Here is a 24,069-nt window from a genome sequence, read left to right as displayed (position 1 = left end):
TATTTTCACAGAAGGCAGCTGTTTACCAAAGGAAGAAAAAAATTACAAAGACGGCTGCCCCTTTAGTTTTTGATAATTTACTAATCTTTGGGCAAAAAAATCGTAACTTCATGATGAAGTAATCATCAGCTGACAACCAATCAAATTCCTCTATGCATATTGCTGAACTTTTATATATTCTAGTTTCCATAGGTCCAAAATCACTGTTTTCCATCCTCAGTGGTAAGTATCAGCATTCTGGTTTTACAGACAGGAGACAAGGATAACTTCATGGAGAATAATCCCATTATTTTGAAGATGGGATGTGTTAGGACTCAGCAGTCAATAAAAACTCTCTCAGCAGTCAGTTGGGATTCCTAGTTGAACTCCCTTCTGAAGAACTTTCTAAAGAATGTCTAAATAAACTGTTTCCCAAAGTTAGAAACTATGGTGCTCCCTTATATTTGGACAAGTAATTCCCAAAACTTGCAAAAACTAAATGCTGCAATTCTCTATTTAAATGCCTCTCAAAAACCAGTGTTAGTGCAGTGGTCATAAAAATGAGGTAATTTAGAAGTGTGATAGGAAATAAAACACTCACCTATCACATCCACTTTTGGTCAAATGAAGGAATGCAGGAAGATAAATTACAATGTCATAATTTTGTTGATGTAACCCTTCAAGTCTTCATCACTAACCCTCATCTGTTACATCTACAAATGGGCAAGGCTTCCTTTGGACAGGGAACAGGGGGTTTCTATTTGTAGTGCACTGAATTCAGCAGTGTAGGTCCAGGAGAGACAAACAAGTGACAAAGAGATGAGAATGAATAATTCAAGCCAATTCGAATCCAGGAATCCTCCGCTCAGACTAACAGGAATCAGTACATCTGAAAACAAAGATACTCCCCCAAAGCCTAGAGCTGCAGGGGAAAAAAAGATCAACTAAGAATTCCTGGAGCACCATAGCTGAAATTACAGTTTTATGTCCGTGGATAATACAGTTCAGTAGATCTGAATGTCCAAATCCAGTGCTTAGCAGCATTAAATGCCAAATGAGAAAACCAGTTACGCTAAGGTTTTAATCACCGAACCTTCCTTCTGAAAAATGTGGTTCATTTTATTTTAGAATGCACCAGGCTATGGAACACTTCAGTGCTGAGCTGGGTGTGAGAGCACACTAGCACAATGGAATATATGGAAAATATCAGCAGTGATTTATTATTTACCATTTCCCATATCACTGGAGCATCGTGCAAAATTATCCTAAAGACAGCAAAACAGACAAAAGGAAGCACTTCTTTCATGGAACATGGAGATTTCTTTATGTCAGTAGGTTAAAGGTGCCAGATGTATAGATAGGATGAAAAGTTAAGAGGTCTAACAGCATCCCCAACTTGGGAATACCAAAGCTTGCTCCCTTTGGAACCTGGAGAGTGACAATGGAGCAAGGACTGTTCCAACAGTCGTGTATTTCTCTCCTTCCCTAAACAATGGGGAGTATTTTCAGTTTCTTTGGTAACTTTGCAGAGATAAGGGCAATAAAGGCTGCCCTTTAAACTTCTCTTTGGAAGGTCTGAACAGCCTGGGAAAAAAAATAGCTCCTCTAAAACAAGGAAAAAGACAACTTGATATGACAAGGATGCTTCCTCCCCTCACCAACCGCCCCCCCAGGCTGGACTGAAATTGAGAGGAAAAAAACCACTGGTCAGTGAATAAATTGCTTTAGATGGTATGCAGAGGTGACCTCACAATTGGGGAATGTGGTTTAACATTAGTTTTACAAAATGCTGTATATAGTCATGAGGCTTTGAGTTTCTCTCACTCTTCTTTCTGAAGCAGTAGTCCAAAAAAAGCTGTCTTCGCTGACCTATATTAGATACAGATGCCATGAATTCAAGCAGACAGCAATTAATCTAATAAGTACCACACTGAAGCCTTAAGAAGAGGAAGGCTACATATTGGGAGGAAAAAGGTTTCCTCCAGAAACGTTGCTGTAAATACAGAACATAACTCTGACCTGGAGGAACCCCTGCACACACTGTGAGTGAAGGCACCCTCACAAAACTAACAAAAATCCCAACTGCTTTAGGGAAAATAAAGAATGGCCAGAACCTTTAACAGTAAGAACAGCTGCAGAACCACTGAGATCAAAAAACCGTCCTGTTATCTCCATGCATTGTTCTAGTGAATGCTATTTTGCTAAGATAACAGCTTTTTTATTTCTTTCTTCTTCACTTCAAAGAGCAGCTGTTTGGTTGAAAAGGCCGTGGAACCAACATCCAAAGCAGCACAGGTAACCACCATGAGTCAGGGAACTGAATCAAGCTTGTCTCAAAGAACTGTGAACATTAGTTAATCAGACCTTCCTTCACCTTGTATCACCTTAATCTCACTGAACATCAGCCCTGCATCAGAAGAGAAAAAGAGAAAGTGTTTTTTTCCAAGATGTTTGCTGAACAGGCTAAAGGAGAGCTCCAAGGATGAGCAATAAAATAGGTTTCCCTTTTCAACAGGATAAATCCTACCCTCTCCTCCTTGTTAATTGATCAAAATAGTAACACTTCACAAAACGCCCTGGGCCTAAGTTTCATGATGATAAAATACAGCTTTGACTCCCGTACGGATCAGAGCCCCTGACTCAAACAGTCCAATGACACAACCACCTTTGGGGATTTCTGCCTTAACTGAGGTAAAAAAAGGATCACTAAAAGAGGATGAAAAGGGGCAGGAGGAAGGCACACAACATGTTGCAGCTGTACAGGACACTGCTCAGAGTTTTTCAGGTCTTCAAGATTAATCCTCTTAAAGAGCCAGGGGGAAGATATTTCTGAGTAGGAATTAAAAGGTCTGAAATCAACCAGAAGTATCCAAACACATTAAATATGCAAATCAAAAACACTGTTTGTTGGCTTTTCAGTTTATCCTTCTTTAACAAGTTGGAACAGATTGCATGGTAGACAAGGCAGAAACAACACATACATGTTCTGTCAGTTTTCTGTCCCTCCCTTTGTGGTCCTGATTCTCATTTCTGAGACCAGGACTGGGTCTGCAGCTACTGTCAGGAGTAGCATTTCTGCCTGTTTTCATTTCTGCCATGAACTGAGAAAGAATCACATGAGCTTCAGTATAACGTTAGAAGAAAAAGTATTTCATTAAAGTTAATTTAATTGCTTGGTTTTCTCAAAAGCAGCTAGGGAAAACCTCATCTCAGCCTCATAATCTAATTCAAACATCCATAACCTCAAAAACATCTTACAGCAACAGCTGCTCCACGATTCCTTCCCTGATATGGCACATCAGACGTAGCTGTAAATTAACCTTCCTGCTGCAATGGGCATAACACACCACCACCTCTCCCACCAGTCCTTGTCAGGTCTGGGGTCCTTTAGAGTACTTTTTCAGTGCAGACTTCTCAAGGATGCTGGCAGCAACATCATGCTTCCTGAAGGAAAAAGTATATTCTAGATTTATCAACCTAATCAAAACTTACCTTGTCCTTCAGTCCTAGAACAGTTTGAAACAGTAGAATAAAGAGGTCTTTACTCATCAAGACTTACACTCAGGTTTACAGTCTTAAAATTGGGAACAGAACATGTAAAATAAAATACCCCTCTGGATCATATTTGACAGGGTTCCTTTGGTCTCTCCCACCTTGAGCTCCTCTAGCCTATCATCTCTGTAGAAATTTAAGGATCGTGGTGTCACAGCCTGGCAGATCACATTCCCCTCTTCTGCTAGACAGTTCTTCTCAAGCACAGCAATAAGGCTTCTTGCATTCTCTCAGTATAAATGAAATCTTGTTTTCCTACCTAACAGATGCTAATCACAGCTGTTCAAAGCATGTCTTGGTTTTACTGTCCTTCCTCAGCACGCAAGAAGCCTGCATGTGTTTGTTCCACTAAACCCTTCCCTGCCTTGATGGCCTCCTACATATTCTTAACGTGTCTGTATGGTATTCTTGGCACAGGCTGACAGCAAAGCTCTGATGTCTCTGGTCACATCACAGCAACGCTGCAGACAAAGACAGAGGCAGACCGAGTAGAGTAAGTTGTCTCTTCCCAAATACCCACTTACAAAACCTCCTCAGAGCCAGCTTATAAATCAGGGGTTGACACAAGCTGACACACAAGCTGTGTCTGGATATCATAGTGAGTGTGTCTTTCAGAGTACGTGACGTGCTTCAGGGGCAGGCTTGATAAACAGTATAATGTTCGCCTGCTGGAATACCCTTGATTTCCACTCAACCATCAGATGAGGTTTCCCCAAAACGTTTCCAAGGGAAAACAAAAAGGAGCAGATTTCTCTTTGGAGGTGGAGAACAGTTGCTGGCCAGGCAGGTACAGAAGAGCTGACGCTCAGAGATCACGCTCGTAACCTTCGGGATTTTCAGAGGCAGACTCTTGCATCAGTTTAACAATTTGCTCACTACTGCTTTGGTTCAAGACAGGCAGCAACAAATCACCTGTTTCCACAGTGTGTGCTGGTGCTTTGTTCGTTATCAAAGAACAACAACAAGAATAAAATTATGAACACCAGTGTTTTAACATAAATCCATATCAAAACCCGGGATCCCTCAGAACATCTCGTGGCATTTCTAACTCTTTAACTGGAGGTTTGGGAACGATCAGTGCTTAGAAAGCCCAATTCACTCCATTTTCTTAAGTTATTCACAGTGCAGGAAAGTCTTTGTTGGAAGATATTCAGCAATTAGAAGCATAACAAGCTGACCAGTGCAGAAGCTGGTCAAAACTGAAGTAATTTATCTCTGAGTTTTAGAATAGGTATCTGAAGGAAGAACATGAAGTGTGGCTTTTTATGTGCTCGTCTCCCAAGAGGATAAAGGAACGGGAGGACCCCATGCCATTTATCAGCTATTAGATAGCCCCTGAGTTGGGTTTTGCTACTAAAGGAAATTTAGCCTTTTATAAATGCAACAACTGTAAAAATTTTTGCTCAAACAACGGTAGAAACTTGCAAAGTTAATCAGCTGTAACCATATCCACTCCAGGAAACAAATAACCATTGGTTAGTTTAGCTTAATGCTACTGTGGTGAAGAACTACAAGCAAAGCAAGCATTCCTAACAGGTACAGGGGAAAAAAAGAGCTGAGACTTCCCAGTTTTTATACAACTAGTCTGACTAGTTACAAGAACACATAAAATACACAAACCCAGACCCAAGAGGAACATATCAAGAAAGAAATCAATCTCACACATGACAGGCACCTTCACATGAAGAACAAGACCACCTAAAAAAAGTGTTAATTTTTTAATATGCACACTAATTGGAACTATATGTATTACTTTTTTTTTTTCCCTGTGGAAACTCATATTGGTCAATGTTATTTATTGTCCTCAGAATCAAAAATGGGTTGAAAAGCTTGTGAGTCATTCCCTTTTGCTTTTAAAATATTTGCACATCAACTTTCTGCCAAGGATATGGAGAACCCCTACTGTTTGAAGATTTATTAATAATCCCTAGTAGTCCAAAAAGTCCTCTACTACTTCTTTAGAAATTCTTTCAAGAATGTTGTCCAGACATACCAATTCTAAAGCACAGAAACTGAGATTCTACTGCTTGAAATTTTGCTGTTGATACTGAGGAGATCACTTTTTTCCACCTCATCCAAACAGAACAGAACTCTATGCATCTACTGCACATTTCTACCTTTTCTATTAATACATTATCACTGTCTCCCCTCACACTCTCCATAAAACTATTTTTCCATGAACGTTTCTTTCTTATGAAACTGAACTTTCGGGTCTAAGAGCACAAAACAGCTCTAAACAGTGCCCAGCCATTCATATTTCTTGCTTTACATCCTTCTCCCACATGGTTTGGTTCGTAATTACTTCCAGCTTCAGGAAACTGGCCCTTTTAAAGGCACCAAACAAATTTTTGACTTTTTTTTTTTTTTTTTGCACTTAACAAACCGCGTAATGAATCAGTTCTATCTGAGCTGCCAGTGATTCTGAGTTCTCCAGCCTTTATCTTCTCCTTCATCAACTGTGTCTAACATAGGAATCCCAAAGTTACATAACAAGGACTCACATGAGAAATCCTTATGAGAATACCAAAGGGATCAAAACTGAAACAAACTGAACTGAAATAAGAAGAGTAAAACAAAACCAGGGATGGCAGTTACACCTCACCCAAATGTGGGAGGTTTGATGGATCAACAACAAACAGCCAGGTAACTGAACTGCTACGAATAGCTACGGTTCATTTTCTTCAATATTTCAAGTGCTCAGATAGTCAGTACAGAATGGAAGAGATTAGGTAGAAGGAGAGAGATCAGAAGTCTGAAATGAAAGAGAAAAAAACCAACCAATTGCCAGAAAAACACCAGTGTAATAAAGCATGTTAAGCCTTGAAATAATCTCTCAGAAAAAGCATCAGGACACCCTTGGCGGTGCTGGTCAGAGTCCTTCCATTTAGCCCGTGAGAGACACTCTTACCCTGCCTAGGCAGGAAGGGACATCATTGGGACTTCTCACTTTTCTTTTTTCCTCCCTTCAGGATTGCAGGAATACAAGAAGACAAATGGGAAAAAAAAAAAAAAACCAGGGCAGCAAGAAATCCCACAGCAGCAAGCATCGGGAAAGTCCAGCATTCCAACACGTTTATTGCTTATTTTTACAGTGTTTAAGGGCGAAGTACCACACATAGACACAAACAATTTCAAAGCAACCTCCCAGCCTAGAAAGAAAATGAGGGGAAGGGGCTCTGTTTCAGTTCTTCATTATTGAAGCTCTGAAGTAAAGAAATTTCAACAAACATAAGTAACCCAATCTGTGTGTTTCCCTAGCCCAAGTTCCCTCCATTTTTATGGTCTTTTCAAAGTCTAGATCAAGTTTCATTTGAGTTTGCAGGGTGAAGGTTGTTATATCTGGCTTTTCTCTCCCCCCCCCGCCCCAAAGACTCAATTTCTTTGTCTTTTCTTTTTAAAACAAAGTTGAAATCGTCACGAATATTCAAAAAGTCTTCGTTGCACCTCCCAAACCTACTCTATAATAATGAAGAAACATGTAAATACACAGAAGCACAAAATGTCTTGCAAAACACAGAGTCCACTGGGAAAAAATACTCCTAATTAAGTACTGCCCAAAAATTCCCAAAGTACACAATATAAAATATATACCATATAGTTAATTTAGTGTACTTATATAATATGTTAGTCTCACAAGTTATTGTGGTCAACAATACTGATCTCACAGCCGTTTTCTAATTGAGGGGAGCAGCAAATTTTCTTTGCCTGTTTCTACCTTGAAAAAAAAAAAAATCCCCTCTCAAGTTAAAACATTATAATACCCACTGTCTTTTTGTTTAAGTGCAGAATGACTCCAGGAAGCTCAAACACATCTTCCAACGTTTGTAACACTTTATGAAGGAGTGGTTCTTTACCAGCCAAAGTCAAGCCCTGGGAAGCTTCTTCCATCATTCATCAGCTGAGATTTTGACATCCAAAGTTCTGAGCTGACTGTGGCAGCAGGTGAAAAGATCTACCAAGCTCCCAAGGGAGCTTTCTTCTGGCTGTTGTTTAGAAGCATCAAATTTCCAATCTAACTGCTAAAATACCTTTGAAAGTAGTTTCTAAAGGATGAATCTGAAACAAGGACAGAAGTAGCAGTCACCAGCTTCTATCTCACCAAGCAAATGGCACACCAGCAGGGTAAGAAGGAAAGCTGGCATAGAAACATGAGGGCAACAACACAAAGGAAAAGCCCTCAAATCATACGGGTTTTTATAAGAAAGGAACTTTTGATATGCTCAAGATAAGTGAATCTACACTTGCAATCTGCCAAGGCAAACTCAAAGCAATCCTTAAGGTCACTAAACCAAGCATTCCCAGAGCACTAAGTGACAGAACAAAGAACAACCATGCAACCTTCAGCTTGGCCCACTTAACAAGCATTAAATACAGTCTATAATTAACTACACGTTCATATGCTGATCCTCCTTCGGAAATCCCATTTAATTCAATGCAAACATAGATTCTGCTCAGGGAATGATTCAGAATTTGTAGTGAATGAGGCTCTTGTTTCTAAGACCTGGCCAGCCTCAAAGAACTACTACAATATAAATATTTGATAATAACAAAAGCATGCAACTCGTTGCCAAGCACAGATGTTAGAAAGTGACTGCAAATCTTGGCATTTGGTGGCACCTAGTAATCCACTGGCTGAGTCACTAATGTGATTGATGGCCTTAAGTTGTTCAGGAACTACTGGCCCCTCTGAGAACTAAGACCTGCAAACCGTACCATATTTTTTTGTATAAGTGCTTTTCTCTACACAACCAGTAAATGTTTGATTTTATTCTTACAGGTTTAGAAAAGGTATGTGGCTCTGCTGCTTGGGAAACCTCTTTACCTGGGAGGAACTGATACAACTGCACAGGTTTTTCTTTCCAAAGTGAACAAATCTGGTTCCATCACCGTTTCCATGAACTCAAGGAGAACCAGTGAACAGAACCATTACATTCCTGTAACCACAGCAGGCTGTACTACATCTGAATAACATGTCCCGGGCATCTGCAGGGTAGAGAACACTAAAGTAGCAATGCATGAATAAAAACTAAAGCTGCAAAGGCAAAAGGACACATAACTACTTAATTACATCAAACACTTTCCTCTGTGTGTCTTTTAAAATGCAAGCCAGAGCACTTAAGCTTTAAGGCAGATCTACCTTTGTAGAAAATGTTAGTCTTCCAGGTCATTAGTTACAACAACATCAACTGGCACAGCCAGGAACAGCTTTTGAGCAAATGAAAGATTAAGAAAAAAAAATCTGAAGAAAACTTAATTGTTGCCCTCAGTGCTCCAAGTCACACAAGATTCTCACATGCTGTCAATTAAGTGAACCCTATAAAGTTATGATCTATGGCAAAATTCCACCAGAACGGTTATATCAGAGCAACAGATGTAATTAAATTATTTCTACCAACAAAGTCATCAGGGCAGAACATATCACCCCTTTCAACTCTAAGCAACTTTTTTTAACCAGAAAGTGCTTCTATGATGGTACCACCTTGACTGAGTAACAGGAAGAATTTTTTTTTACCACTAAGTTCCACTGAATTCAGTCTGAACTTAGAAAACGTTTTTGGTACCCTGACCACACAAGCTGAACTTGTGGAACGGCAGCAAAAGTCCCCTAGACTGTCACCCATTTTTCTTTCAAAATGGATTTGGTGTGTTTTATGGTATTTTCAGCTATTTTCTATCTTCCTTGGTACCAAAAAAAAAAAAAAAAATTCACAGAATAATTCAGGTTGGAAGTGAACTCTGTAGGTCACCAGGGCCAGCTTTAATTACACAGAAGGAACAAATAAAAGACAACCAAAGCAAAAACAATCAAACTAACAAAAAGCCAACCAAAAACCAACAAAGGACTATTACAGTTAAAAAAAAGTGATTTCACCTACGCACAGTACTTGCTTTCTTTGTTCCTTAAGTCACTTCATAATATTTATTTTAATCATGCTGATTTTTTTACAGGTCTTTCTAAAAGCTAACTTTAGGGCTTTGAAAAGCAAACATGCACATTTAGGGTGCTAAATAAACATATTTTTTAAAGTAGTCAACGAAACAGATCTTTTATCTGGAGAGTTCTTATAATGGGGAGGATTTTAAGAAAATAAATCAGGGTTCTGGAAGCCCTCCAGCAGGTAAAAACTTCACTTGGCTTCATACTGTAAGTATAAGAAGGAGCAGGCCATGTCTTGGAGAGCTGTAATCAAGTAGGTAAGTCAGCAAAGGATATAACAGAGGCATCAGGGGAAGGAAGACTCAATGGGACTTGCTAAAATCAACAAAGAAAAGGGCAGTGCATGCAGGAGGAGTACAAAGAGTGAGACTGAAGCAGTGGTTTGGACACAGCACAGGTGGATACACCAACAGTGTGTGGACAGTGAATGGGTATGTTCAATAAACTGGGCATTACAAAATACACAAAACAGCCTGGAAAAAAACAACTTAAAAACTTTAAAAAACCACATTTTTCCCTTACCAACACCAAGACATCCAATCAAAGGGTACTTACCTGTTCCACAATTTCAGACTAATCTCTTTGCTTTGAACTTCTACATGTATAAATTTAAGATAATGTATCATGTCATCCCACAGTGCTGTACAGGTACATACACTAGTGTCTCTGTATCACAAGGATGGCCCAGCACAGAAAATTCAATAAAGAAAATTGGTAACTCTGCAACCAGCATGGGTTCCAGACAGCACACAACAAAAACTGCATAAAAGGAAGTATTTTAAATGAGAGTAGAAAAAAAACTATTCGTGCAGCCAACACCATCCTTCCCACCCACTGAATGAGATACAGGGCCTTTAGGGGGAAATAAATAAATAAATAAATAATCAATATTCCTTCCTTCTCATATGTGTTCTGCTACCTTTTTCGCCATATGATACTATAAATGAGCTTATGTATCCAGCTGCCTCTGTAAAAGAAGCCTAGAGACTTTCTCACCTTCTACAAACAGCAGTTCCTGACACACTTATGAGGCTTTTACTCCAAGCCGTTCAGCAAGGCTAAACTCAAAATGTTACACCCTTTTAAGTACAACAAAACTTTCAAAACATTAGGAATGGGGTTTATATTAACAGGACACATTGTGCAGGGCACGCACTCGCGAGTCATTCAAAGCCACCAGACTGCTGCTGTGCCTTTTGAAGCGGCAGCAGGTTTTTAGCAGCCTTTTTGCTCCCAACACCAAAATTACGGCAGGGCTGCTGACCTCAGAAACAGGGTCGCTACTGACCCCTAGTGTTAACAAGGTCAGCCTCAATCTGAGTTCTGGCAAAAAAAAGCATCAGGAGTATCACCATCCTTCAAGCACCGCGGTGCTCTTCTGACACAGCAAGTGGTCCCTGCCTTGTGTTGGGGTCCTTTCCACTCTAGTTCACAAGCAAAAATACTAGAATCCATCTTTAAAGAAACAAGAGGAAAGGAAATATAAACTTCTAAGCATCCCAGCAAACTGCAGATTCGAGTTCCTTCTGCTTCCCAACGTCTAATACATTTTTTCATTTGCAAGGTTAACAGTAGGATATCTAGAGCAGACTGACAAGTCATGGCTTCAGGTGAGTATTTATAGCCTCTTGATCACTTATTAAGGAATTAATGACAGTGATCCACAGTCCAAGCTGGCCTGCAAAGCCCAGTGCAAAGAAAGGAGTCGTAATTGCCAGGTTACTGCAGGACTTGGCTGTCCCAGGTAGAAGTGTAGAGTCCAGTGACCTGCCTGCCCAGGTGACATAAAAGTTGCTTACAACAAAAAGCTGTAACTACAGGAATGAAGAAGAGTCCTACTGTTCTACTTACAATTTTGAGTCCAGGTTCAGGAGAAAGCCCAGTTTGTCATATTCTGTAAAACAAAAGCAAGGGACACGTTACCAAAAAAACTGCTAGTGTCTCCCCTGCAAAAGGCATCAAAACCAAAAAGTTGCAAGTCCTCATGGAAGGGTAATAATTATTTCTAACTGAAAATAGCTATATCGTATTTTCTAGTCACTAGCAGCTATTAATACAGATTATTGTTACTTCCGGGTTTTCCCAAATTAACATTTCTGAATCTCCAGGAAATAATAAAGCAAGAGAACCCATGGGTAATCATTAATTTAGAAATCACTAGAATTAATCAAGCTAAGTGTAGTCATAAAAACAAAGCATTACTGAAAACACTCATGCAGTGACAAACGAAGCTCTTCTGCTTGCTGTACAAATAATTTTGCCACTAATTTGTATGACAAACATTCCTCCTAAGTTCTGACACGGTAGAGCTTTCAAATTTTTCTTCATTCCTTGTCTATTCCAAACGCAAAACTTCATAATCAAGCAGCCCTTCTTCAAGAGTAAGTGACTCATGGTGGCAGAAATGCTTCAAGTTCAGATGTTGTTCAATAGGAAACTGCAAAATGAGTTGATGCTGCAAACAGGGGACAGCTACAGAAACAAAGTTATCACTCATAACATCCTTAACTATATAATGTAAGCTTTGTATTCATTGCATCTTTGAATATATTGTGATCTTGTAAATCAAACACTTGATGCAAAAAAGAGATACTAGAATTCACGTGAGAGATACAGGAAAAAGACGTAGTGTCTTTCTTGCACTGGGTTAAGCTCAGTGTCCTTCTCGCACTGAGAACCGCTGGGTCTCACTACATACAATAAAAGAAATAATACAAATAGAGAATCAAAAGATAATCCAATCAGGGTGTATTAAAAGAAACGACAAGACAAAAAATTCTCGTAAGCTTTTAGAGCTCATTGGAAATACAGAAGATTGCTCTCTCCACGAGACATCCCCTCTCCCAAGAATTTCTGCTGCCGTGGTTTTACCTCAGAAGATCACCAGCTTTTCACATCACCACTTACCAGCAGAGCAGGAAAACCTAAACCAAAGCACCAAAGACAAAACAACTGCACCCAGGCAGGTCACCATAAACTGTGCCACTGGTTTCAGTCCCATTAAGATTTAATTCCCAAGGGAAGTGTTATATTTGACATAACTTAGAAGCTGCAGAACACGTGCGCGCTTGATACTGGCACAAACTGTCTGTTCTCTGCCAGCACCCGTGTGCCACCCACCATCCCCGCTGTACTTGACGTTAGAAAAGCACCTGTGCTCCTCTCCTCCACCTTCCACACGCTGACAAGTAAGTCCTGTTTCCCTCATGTGCTGTTTTTGTCACAGCTTCCTCCCACTTTATTCCTCCCACAAGAAATTACGTCTTGTCCAACCTTACCTCCTCCATGTGTAGCATTGTGCATAGGAAGGTATCCATTCCAAGAGAAAGAAACGTGCCTTCAATTTTTATTAACCCTCCTGACTCCCAAAAACAACATCCATACTGAGCCAACAGCAAAAGAGATCTTGATTTTTTTTTTTTTAAAAATCATTATTTTTTTTAAAACATCTACAGCCACTGACCCACCTGTCACCAGTCTTATCCCAATCAAGCCAACATTCCCTTCTTCCCAACAGGAAATACAAAAGGAGGAAAGTAAGAGATTATATCACCTCATAACTACAACAACATCCTGGGCTTTCTACTAACTCAGCACTTCATGAGCCTTGCAACCAGAGCACCAAAACACACACATGCTAAACTCTAAGCACCACAGATGACAGACTCCACTGCAATGTTTCACAAGATTTACCTTTTGTTTCTCTCATGTGTTTTACCTTCCCTAGGTTTAAAGTTTTGATGTTCCCTGATTGTTACTGACAGAGGCATAAAGCAATCTTATCAAATTTTATATGTCAACCACCCTGCAATGGGTACCTTCCAAGCAATGCATGAACTACAACAAAACAAAATAACACTTCCAGTTTCAAGCCAGAAGCACAGGTGTGTTCCTGCTTTTCAGTAGGGTGTAAATGATCCTTTCAGGCTGTAACATCAACCCAGAAGCAACTAGGGTCCTTCCTCTCACTGGCTGATGAGGTGTGCAAGCTACTGCAGGTAGAGAAATGCTGCCCTCACCACGGGCCACTCACTGGCACTTCTGGAAGTCAGCATTACTATCACCTTGGAAATGAATCTCTATCACATGCTGCTCTCCCAGGAAAGACACTAGGACTCTCTAAAATTACATATTCAAAGTTACTTTCCTTTTTAGCAAAAATCAGTCTTGTTACAGACCTCCAGTGTCATTTAGTTGTATCACTACGAATACAGGGGCCAAAAGTCAGCTCACATTCCGGCTGTAAGCGGTCTGGATTCACAAAAGACAGATAAAGCCCCAAATATCTGGAGAAAGCCAAACACACATAGCCCAGCTGCAGGCAAAGGCAATCCTTGTCTGGAGTTATGTATTTAAATTAAAACAGGATGAAACACAGACCCACTAAACTGAGGTATGACCGAATCTAAAACACAGTTTGGTCAGGGTGTGATGATGATAGCAGAGGGGCCGAGCACATAATCCATGGCTTGAGAAAGGGGCAGTCCCACTCCTACCCTTTTCTACCTCAAAAAGAGGTGGCAAAAGCCTGCCTTGGCAGTCATGTCACCTCTCTGTTCCCTAACCTATAGGTTGCTTTCTCCTCCCACCACCTTAGTTTAAAGCCTTACTCACCAAGTTAATCATTTGATACACAAAACCATTTCCCCTCTTTTTCACGCAGTGGGATAAAGAAGAGCCGGAATATTAGAGAAAACAGCACAGAACAGTTAAAGAGAACAAAGTAAAAATACTCCAGCACCTCCACCAAAAACCAGCTGGACCTGTTAACTCCACACCACCATCATCATAATGACACTCCCCCCGTGCCCCCACACATTAGGGGGTCTCAGCACTGAAGGACAACGCAGAGCCACCAACAGCTACAGTTCTGGAGCTCAGACCCTGCAGGTCTAACCATGCTGGTAGGTCTGATCCAGCCAAGGCCACGTCTGATCCACTGATTTCCAGACGAGGGCACCTGTATGTGGCTGTGTGGCACAGGATTTATTTTTAATGCAAAAAAAATGAGTAAAGGTAATAAAGAACTTAGTTTGCATCCACTGGAAGAACATCATGGAACAGTCTGATCGAGGCTTTACGTTATTATCAGACCACAAAAGACTGAAAGGCCCATGAGAAATAAAGCAACATTATTAAAAGAGCACAGGGCACGCTAAGGATCACATTTACCTGTGCTAGGAAGCTACAGATCTCAGCTGACAGTGTGGCACAGCACCGTACAGAAGCACAGAAATGAAGCTTCATCATGCCCCATAAGAACAAGAGGTCATCTGAGGTCGGCAATAAAATGCATTTCTACATTTCCAGGAAGAATCAGAAACGAGTAAGAGACTAACAACTGTCAACAACTTCATAATAAAGCATGTAATTGGGATTATATGAACAGAAGAACAACCAAGCATAGCAATTTCTATAAATGATGCAAATCCTGTGCCCAATTCAATGTTAGCATTAGCATGGGAATTTCTCCCAAGTATCCAACAGAAATCCAGCTACCAGACCACAAGTTAGAAATGCATTGTCTGATGTCTGTAAACTCCATGCAGACCACCCAGGAAGCCATAAAGCATCGTGTACAGCATCTATCAAGTTTTCAAACTGCCTTTTGCATCTGTAGCCAATATAGCTATATAGAAGCAAAATGGGCAAAACTCTCCCCTTATGCTACTAATCTGAAATCAACAATCCAGGAATTAACTTGGCTCACTGGTTTTATCCTTTCAAACTACCCATAACCAATTTCACTGATGACTTGATACTATTCCTTTTAGAAGACAGCTACTTAGAACAGTACAAATAACTTTGTCCACAGAAATAGAAACCTCATTATATTTCTTAAAGGTGGGTTATATGCATTTCTAGTTCTGTGTTTATCTGGTAACTGCAAGTACAGGAGGGAAGGCAGAAGGTTCAATTTTAGCAATTTTATTCAAAATGTTTGTGTTTGACAAAGAAATCAGGATGATTTTCAAGAGACAGAAACCCTACCAAGAAAAGCTCAGACCACCCTGATACATTTCATCCTGTCCAGTGCAGTTTGGTCTCTGCAGAACTGAGGCTCCAGCTGGACTAAGCCTCGGTCACTGTCCACATCTGTGGCGAAGGTCACAGGTAAAATTATTTACTCTGCAATGAAAAAAGGTCAAACGCACCCCCATTCACCTTGGTCTAAGAAAACACATAGGGACAGTTACAAAAGTTCAGCTGATGCAAAGCAATTCTCTTAGAACTCGAGAGATGAGAAAGAATTAATGAAAAAAAAAGTCACGTTAAATGGAGCAACTGAAAAGGACAGAAGAAACCTTTTATTCCAGGGTTAAAAAAATACCACTCAGGATTACTGAGGAGCAATCACAGTACTGGATAAACAAAGACTTAATGTTGCATCCTTTCCTTAGGATTTTCACTTTAACCTCTTCAGTGATGGAATTTACTGATGGAAGCATTATCTTCTGAGGCTACTGAAATAACTGAGGAATAATAAAATAGATTGCAAAGCCAAGTTCATCATTAGCAAAGCTGAGGCCACCTGGGCTCCTCAGCACAGTCCTGCACAGACCATATGCATGTCTGTGTTCCAGTTTCCTCCTCACCCCCATTTACTCTTTAGCATACACTCTTAACAACCTTTTTCCCCAGGCTGGCCAAGTGACATCAAGGAGAACACCAAGAAAACAGGCAAGACAAAGCCCAGTCCTTGGTGCCTTTCCCTGCTCCATAAAAATACACAAAAGCAGCAGAACTGACACCTGTAAAGCTCAGTGCTTGGCCCTCGCTGCCCAGCACTAGACATGTACCCCACCAATCTATGTCTGTGTAGAAACCCTCTCCACATCTGACATTTCCACCACGTGTGGAAAAAAATTAATTCTTCAAAAACTTTCAATGTAGCTTCACTTAGGTTTCCTTTTTTTTTTTTCCCCTGGGGAGCAAAAGGGTTTGCTAAACTACTCTTTTAGAGTAGACTGCAAACTGTCTAAAGACATCAATCCTGCTGCACCAAGCTCAATATTCATTTTCCAAGTACTGCACCTGCTGAAAAACAGCCATATCTAGTGGAAATCGATACACCAAGCACTGTCAGCACAGCTGAAATACAAACCTGTGAGTTCAAAGCGGGATAGAAAGAAATGTGTCTTCAGACACAAAGCCCTGCATGCCCTGCTGACACCTAAAATCATGAGGATACTAAATGTTTCTGATTTAGCAGAGCAAAAGGAAGTAATTTCTAGCTCTATACCTTCAAGGTGGTCTGGTTTGTTGTTTTTTTTTCCTCCTGTAATTCCTGATTGGGGCCTCCAAAGTCATCTGGCCCAGCTTTATAGCCTGAGCAGTCACTTGCTGGTAGTGCTGTATGGGGTCATCCATGAGGCAGGTCTTTTGCCTGCTTGTCTTACCTCCAAAATAGGTACAGTAAACTAAAGAAGAGGTCATTCTGGGATGTTACATTTTAAAAGGCTCTGGCTACCTTAACATGGACTATATATCCCCTTACAACTGGTTTTCCTAATAAAACTGTAGCAACCTCCAAAGGTAGCAAAGCAAAGGACTGCTGTAAGCTGAATTTCGGAAGGATTCCAGTAGGAAGACAAAATATTTCCTCCTATGAACTGCATATGCCCTTTTGCTTTTCCCAGAGAGTCATCTGTTTCAAGCCAGACTGCAACCTTTGCTAGAACAGTTGTTTCATTTACTACCATGAATCCACTTGGCCCATGGAGTTAATGCTGCCCTATTGAGTCTTCCAACATACTCTTTATTCCATAAATTGTATCCTATTTCCTAATAAAAGTCAAGAACAATATTAACAAAGCAATAATCTACATTGGCTTTTAGTGACTTACAGGATGTATTGACTCGATGCAGAGAAGATGCCACACGAGAGAGAAAAATCGCATTGAAATACTTTTAATTTGACGTATTCTTAAAGCAGCTTCTTGGCATTTGCACCTCAGCTCATTCACAGCTGTATTTTCAATTGGTGGAACTGAGCACTAATAAGAAGACAGATGATACTGAACATGCTGGCAAAGCCACATAAGGACTATGCAACTGCTTCATGACAGTCACTGGCAAAGATTCAAGCAGCTCCCACAGTCTACAGCTCAAAGAAATAAAGAATGCAGCAGAACTTCATTAATCAAAAAGGAAAGGGGAAAAGGATTTTTGCAGAATAAAGCCAGTAAAACCAGCAGTGAAAATATGTAATATTTCCCATTTATTTTCTGCTTTACAGGAATGCAGGAAAATGCAGCACAGTAAGTTCATCTCTCCTTTCCCATCATTACCACGTAGCCTTAAGACAGTCAGAAATGCAATTTAGCCACACCAGCTCCAAATAGAAATTTAAGTTGCTTTTCTCAAACCAAGAACACTGACCTCACAACTTCTACTAATTAACATAATATCTAAATTAATTACCACTAACCTGGAAATCTGGGAAATATCAGAGTTTGTAATTGTAGCCATCTGTACTATCAGAGTCTCCTTGAGAAAGCAAATGAAGAGTGAGGAATCTTCTGCAAGTCACCAACGTTTTTCTCTTACACTAGGAATCTATCACTACTCTACCACTTTGATACCTCGTGGTTTCACTTATATTTCTATTCCTGGTCTCCATCCATACCACTCTCCATCCAAAATGTAGGCAAGTAGTCACCAAATGCACTCTGGAGCTGTACTCGGGAGGACAGACACAGGGTTATTCTCATCCTTCACAAAATGGTTATCTGAGCATCTTCAGCAGTTGAACAAAACAGAGAAAGTTTCCTTCATAGTTCTCACAGCTTCTCCCAAAATGGTTAAGGACTTTGACATAAGGAACAGCAAACTCCGAAGTAAGCACAGATTTAAATTCTCAGGTGATTACTCCACTGTCATTGTGAACTCAGCACCTGGAAACACGTGGGTTTTCACAAGCACATGAGTTGCAGCAGATATGCTACTCTAAACCAAAGTGTAAAGATCCATTTTCTTTGCATAAACCAAACTTTTGATAAGGGTTACTATTTAAATTGAATAGAAAAAAAACCAACAACAATGGAAGAGTTAATATATTTGTACAATTTGAACAAGACCTAGATCACACTTGGCTGCCTGTGATGTTAGCACTGGCATGTTTTAAACCTGCAGTGAGAACATCTGCTTTGAACCAGTGGTCAGTACTGCAATCAAACATGTCTAACAACAGCATAAACCTACAGCTGTAAGGTATTCAGAACCTCAGTATTTCCAGCAAGCACAGTAGCATATGGGAAAGTTGCACTTTCAGTGCACTCCCACCCTATGAGGCTTAGAGAAGAAAAATTTAACTTGCTCTCAGACACAGGAGGTAGGAAACAGAGTCTTGAACAAAAATAGCAGGGATATAAATCTGACTTTCAAGGTCCAAAGTTTGACTTGGTAGCAACGAAATAAAACAAAGCAACTAGAGAGGGAAGGAAAAAATAAAAGGAGCACTAGCTGTCTGTGGCAAGTGAAGGGTCTCCTCAAACACAGCGTGTCCTGATTAATGTTTTCCCAAGTTCAGAGCACGACACCCTCCTTTCTGAAATGGTTTCAGCTGAAACACTGGCCTAGACACCACATGAAACACTTTGTCTTTGCTGCTCAAAGCTTTATCTTTCAAGGGAACGGACAGCCGTGAAGAGAATCACAAAAACATCTGGACTTGTGAAGGCTGGACCACGGCACGAACCTCGTGGTTCAGCCTCACTCCAAGCGCATTTGGCTCCCACATCCTCTACTCTGATAATCTCCTGAGAAGCAGGACATTAAGACTCCAGAGCCAAACAAACTTCTGAGCACTCGGTTCAGAAAGTTGATGCAGAACAACCCAGAGAGTGTCATTAATCTGAGTTGCATAAGGACAGATTTTCAGCATCCCTGAAAACTGAGATTTGCATGTGGGACAAAGTTAAGGGGAGAGCCAAGATAAGGACAAACAGTCAATTCAATTAAGATACAGAAGCTGCAACAAAACATTGCCCTTCACATGGCATGATTAGCAAGTACCAAAGAGCAATTCTAAGAAGCTGTTTAATATGCAAATATAAGTCAACAAGTACCAGTTTTAAGCAGCATGAAATCTTAACAGGGAGACTATTATTCTCAGCTGTTTCACTTTGACTAATAAAGAGAAAGGTATATGTAATTTTATGCTTCAAAGTATGCAATCTTAGTCCCTTCTTACCCCAACCTGAAACATCACCTACTGGGAATGGCTGGGCCTGGAGCTGCCATTGTTTCTGTGGGTTCTTTCTGGGCTCTGTCTTTTCCTGGGTCTGCAGCAAGGTGAGATGGGCTGGACAGCGGGAGCACAATAGCCACCGTTTTTCTCTCTCTCCTTCCTGTTCAACAAGGAAAGCTATCCCTCAGTTGGACAGACATCACACATAATGCAAAGTACACTAAACATGAAAGCAATAAACATACAGCTCTTCTGGAAATTTCTGAGCCTCCCTTCTCAAATACATGAGTTTTCTTCAAATTCCTTTAATGAATAAATTCAGTCTTGTTGCAAAGGGTTTGCAAAAGATGCCTTAACTCCTAACCAATCCAAGCTTGAGTTGCAAAATGCAAGCAGAACAAAGATCAGTGTTTTTAAAACAGACCTAGACTGTCCAATGGCTTATTTCCCACCCTCCATATTAACACAACTCCAAAAGACACAGAGCAGTTGAACTATTTTTCATAACTAAGTTTACTTTCCTATTGGTAGTGTCATAACACAACACTTACGGTTAACTCCATAGATACCCTTCCCTGAATTTTTACTCACAGATTTTGTACCTCAAACCTATGCAACTTCCTCCCTACTTCTGCAGACTAAAGAAACCATCATCCAATACAGAAGGAGGCAGGCACGTTTCAGTTATGACACATTAATTAGTAAAAGAGAATTAATAGAGGGTGTCTTCCCACCATAAACACAACAACATATCCACTTTGCACCCTAGAGATATTCCCACATCAGACCATGCACCCAGGATAGATCTATTTCCAGATATAAGTTTTAGAGGAGATACAGGGAGAGCAGAAAACATTTGGGGTGTTTTAAACAAAGTAAGTTACTTCCACTAGCTCTGGGGTTAGTAAATCAGAAATGTGTTCAAGCTTTGCTGTTAGTGTCAGGCAGCAGGCTCTCTTTCAAACTGTGCAGGCAGAAGACAGGTGCTATGTTGGAAGGCAGCATGTTTCCCCTATCAATCTAAGAGAAAAGGTTGGCAAGCAAGATAAAATAAAAAATAACCCAAGGAAAGGGTTTGTCTTTTCTGCAAGATGGTAAATACCCCCATCTTTTAAGTGTTTAGGGGCTTTATGTTAAAAGAGCAATTCTTAGGCTTTCCCTTGCACTTCATATATCATTACACATACACTGTAAACTGAATTTCATTAAGTATCGTGCTCACCATGGTGTGCCTTGGCTGCAGCTTGAGCATTACACACAGCCTAATGGATAGTTATTGATTTAATGAAATGGCCTGAACACAAAAGAATTTCTGATCTCTGGTTCAGTTTAACTGAGGGTCATGCTCAGGTTCCAGAGGAAATTAGATTGGGAAGGATTTGCCCTGGGGTTTGATAATTCTGGTCAATCTCCACCCCAAAAAAAAAATATGTTTCTAGCCCTATTTGTTTAGTTACGACTCTTTCGCCTTCTCCTTCCTGGAAGCGTTCCTGACGTCTTTCCCCAAATAACTCAACAGTTTGTTTAGCTGAGAAGAAACTCTCCTAGTAGCATAGGACAGTTTTTCTTCAGCTGGTGGGTGACATCACCTTAATGCCTTTCACATGAGAAGAGAAGCACGAACTGCATCACCAACGATGTAACGTGCCCAGGTCACCCGCCCTGCTGGGGAACGAGGGGAGTCCCGCATGTTAATCCTTGTGTCACAGAATACTTCCACTGCGCTCAGGAGAGGACCTGTTTACCCACTTTGGCTTGATTCCCACAAAACTCTGACTCAGTGGCCTGCCTCCCAACATGGCTACCATGTCCAGTTAAGTAGAAGCCTTGTCATGAGGTGGGAGATAGAGAAGAACACAGCGTTGTACCTGAGCCTATTGTGTGTCCAACGGAGTCAAAGGAAAGAACCACTGAATCTGTAACACAAGAGTACAAGTTCATTTTCCCCCTTTTTTTTCCCAGCACCATTTCCTGCTGTAACATTTTTTTTTTGTCATTTTGTTTAAGCAATTCCTCGTGCTCCCTTCCACCAGGAAGGAAGCAGAGCAACTTCTTCACCAACCAGACAAAACAACAGGAATCTAGCAAAGGCAGAACAACGGAGTATGCAGTGTCATTACCCAATGGAGTAGCTACAATTCATTGAAAATAATTTCATTTTATGACTAATAAGCTTGGTTGACCTTACCAAAACTGAATCATAACATGCTTTGACTGATGGACTAGAGAGTTTTTTCTTATCAAATGTATTACCAATATTTTGTCCCCAGTTAGGGGCCTTGCCTGTTATGATCAATTCTTCCCCTGACACTGTTTGCTAAGACAAACCCTCAGTGCTGCTTGCACTTCTCACCATGTTTCCCACATCTTTACTCACATTACTGGTTCCTCAACTCAATACATTTCAATTCATCAGTAACCTTCACCTTTTTCCTTTATGCAGCACATGAGCTAAGCATCAAGAAAATATAAGCTCTCCACTTGATACCCTTTTATTTACCCATCTGGAGATCACAACAATGCTTTATCCATGACTGCAATGACAGCTCTTGCTCACCAGCTAAATGCCTGATACTCTTAGTCACTGTTTTACATGATGGGGCACCCTTTGCCTCAACTGTGGTTTAAAAGTTCCTGGTCTTTATATATTCAATTTGACATTTGGCCACACAGAATCCCTTACTGCCTGCTGGCACTTAGCTCACCCCATGATCCAGACCCCTAGACTGGTCACTCATTTTCCTCACATACCTCCCTTCCAGCCTAGAATCTCCTTGCAAAATTAACAGTAATAATTTGATATTCTGTTCCAAGTGGAGCTGCAATATGGTATCACGCTCAACAGTGAGTTTTTCCTCACCTTTATGCTTACTTGAGACAAGCTAACACTTATTTTGGTAGTAAGCCTCATGGTTTGCCCTCTATTTTCATGCCAACCCTAACTGAGGGAGCAAGCCTACAAAACTCTACTCCGCTACCAGAACTTAAGAGACAACTTGTCAGTGAGTAAAACACAGAAAAGAACAAACCACCACGATGGGATTAATAATTTTATGGAATGAGAAGCTTTCTACTGACCTGGCAATAGCAGAACTGCCTTTCAGCTTCGGCTACATTAACAGATTGAACCCTTGAACGTTTCTCTTTGTAACTTCGGTTTCAGATGTGATCAGCTGATCAATCACACATCACTTTCAGCACCACAAATGCTGCCAAGGTGCAAGCCCTCAGTGCAAGGCAAAAAGCCCAAGCCTAAACAGGCTTAGCCTGCTTGCAAAGAGTTTAAGCTCCTGCTGCATCACCCTAAATTTGGGCGGGTGACAATCACAGTGGTAGTTTCTGTGTCACGGCTGACAATTAACTTGACACAGGACCAAGCCCTTGGCTTCTCTACACTGTGCATCATCCTCGTGCTTATCTTCCAGCTCTTAAAAATTCAGTATGAAAGTGCTAATTTTCAAAATAAATGTAGTAAGGCTGTTAACTTAACTGGGTATAAAACGATCTAAAAAAAGAAGGTCTATGCTGTCTCAATTCCAACAGAATGGTAGTAACATTAAAAAAAGAAAAGAAGATATCACTAGTCTCAAAACTTACTGCAATAAAAATAAAAATCCATCTGGACTTAACAACTGTATTTCCTCTTTTGGGAATAAAATTCAGACATCATTATATTATTCTAAATAGCAAGGAGTTTAATTCATTTTAACTGCATTAGCTTCATCTGCCATCAATTCTAAAGTATCTCTGTGGGGTTCTACTTCTAAAAAACTGTTGAGATTTTTATCATCATGAAGTATTGTTTTGTACTTAATGCCAAATTTAAATGTTGTTAATTTTCCTACAATATATTTTGCATTCTAACACTGAACATGAAATATTAGGACTTATCTAAGAATGGCTGAAAAGCACTGAAAGAACCAAATTAATAACACAACTGCAGCCCACCAAAATAGCATAATGTTTCATTCCTTTAACTAAGAATGTTATCTTCCTCATATAAAAAAATTAATTTACAAGCAGAGTAAGTTCCCTTTTCCAATCCAGCCCTCCATGCAACTATTAGTTTCACAGTTTCCACATCAAATTCACTGTGAATAACCTCTATTAGAGTTAACTCCCCCTCGACCTGCACAAGTAATTGCACAAACCACAGATTTTTATTAAAACACTGTGTTTATTTCTGGTACTAGCACTTCAAAAGGGAAGATACTATAAACTCGAAAAAAGCTGAGAAGATAATCATGTGTCACCTTTCTTCTACCCAGTTGGCTATTCACACTCAGCCAAATTCAGAACAACAGGTTATTTCTGTCAGAATTTGATGGAAATAAGCCCTTCTTTGAGGCAAGCCAGATTTATTTGCAAATACACCATGTCCTGCTTTCACAAACATAAGAAGAAATGT

At 40.3% G+C, this 24,069-nt stretch overlaps 1 protein-coding gene across 7 annotated transcripts in view; it reads right to left on the bottom strand.

Annotated features, from left to right (window-relative positions):
- ST3GAL3 (ST3 beta-galactoside alpha-2,3-sialyltransferase 3) overlaps positions 1 to 24,069 on the bottom strand; it is a 175,650-nt gene that overhangs the window by 114,123 nt on the left and 37,458 nt on the right. For 4 of the 7 annotated variants that reach the window (XM_050306474.1, XM_050306477.1, XM_050306472.1 and 1 more), the window contains exons 3-5: positions 21,530 to 21,577; positions 19,687 to 19,821; positions 11,321 to 11,363 (exon numbers count right to left, since the gene is read on the bottom strand). In XM_050306474.1, the coding sequence (XP_050162431.1) occupies positions 11,321 to 11,363; positions 19,687 to 19,821; positions 21,530 to 21,577 (226 nt within the window). The remainder of the gene's footprint in view (positions 1 to 11,320; positions 11,364 to 19,686; positions 19,822 to 21,529; positions 21,578 to 24,069) is intronic. The other 3 variants (XM_050306475.1, XM_050306476.1, XM_050306478.1) reach the window with 3 other exon arrangements.

This window comes from Myiozetetes cayanensis, unplaced genomic scaffold, assembly GCF_022539395.1.
Source record: "Myiozetetes cayanensis isolate MyiCay16 unplaced genomic scaffold, myiCay2020 scf12, whole genome shotgun sequence".
NCBI classification, from domain to species: Eukaryota; Metazoa; Chordata; class Aves; order Passeriformes; family Tyrannidae; genus Myiozetetes; species Myiozetetes cayanensis.
Note: the sequence above shows the minus strand (reverse complement) of the source record. Positions and strands in the feature narration are given on the sequence as shown.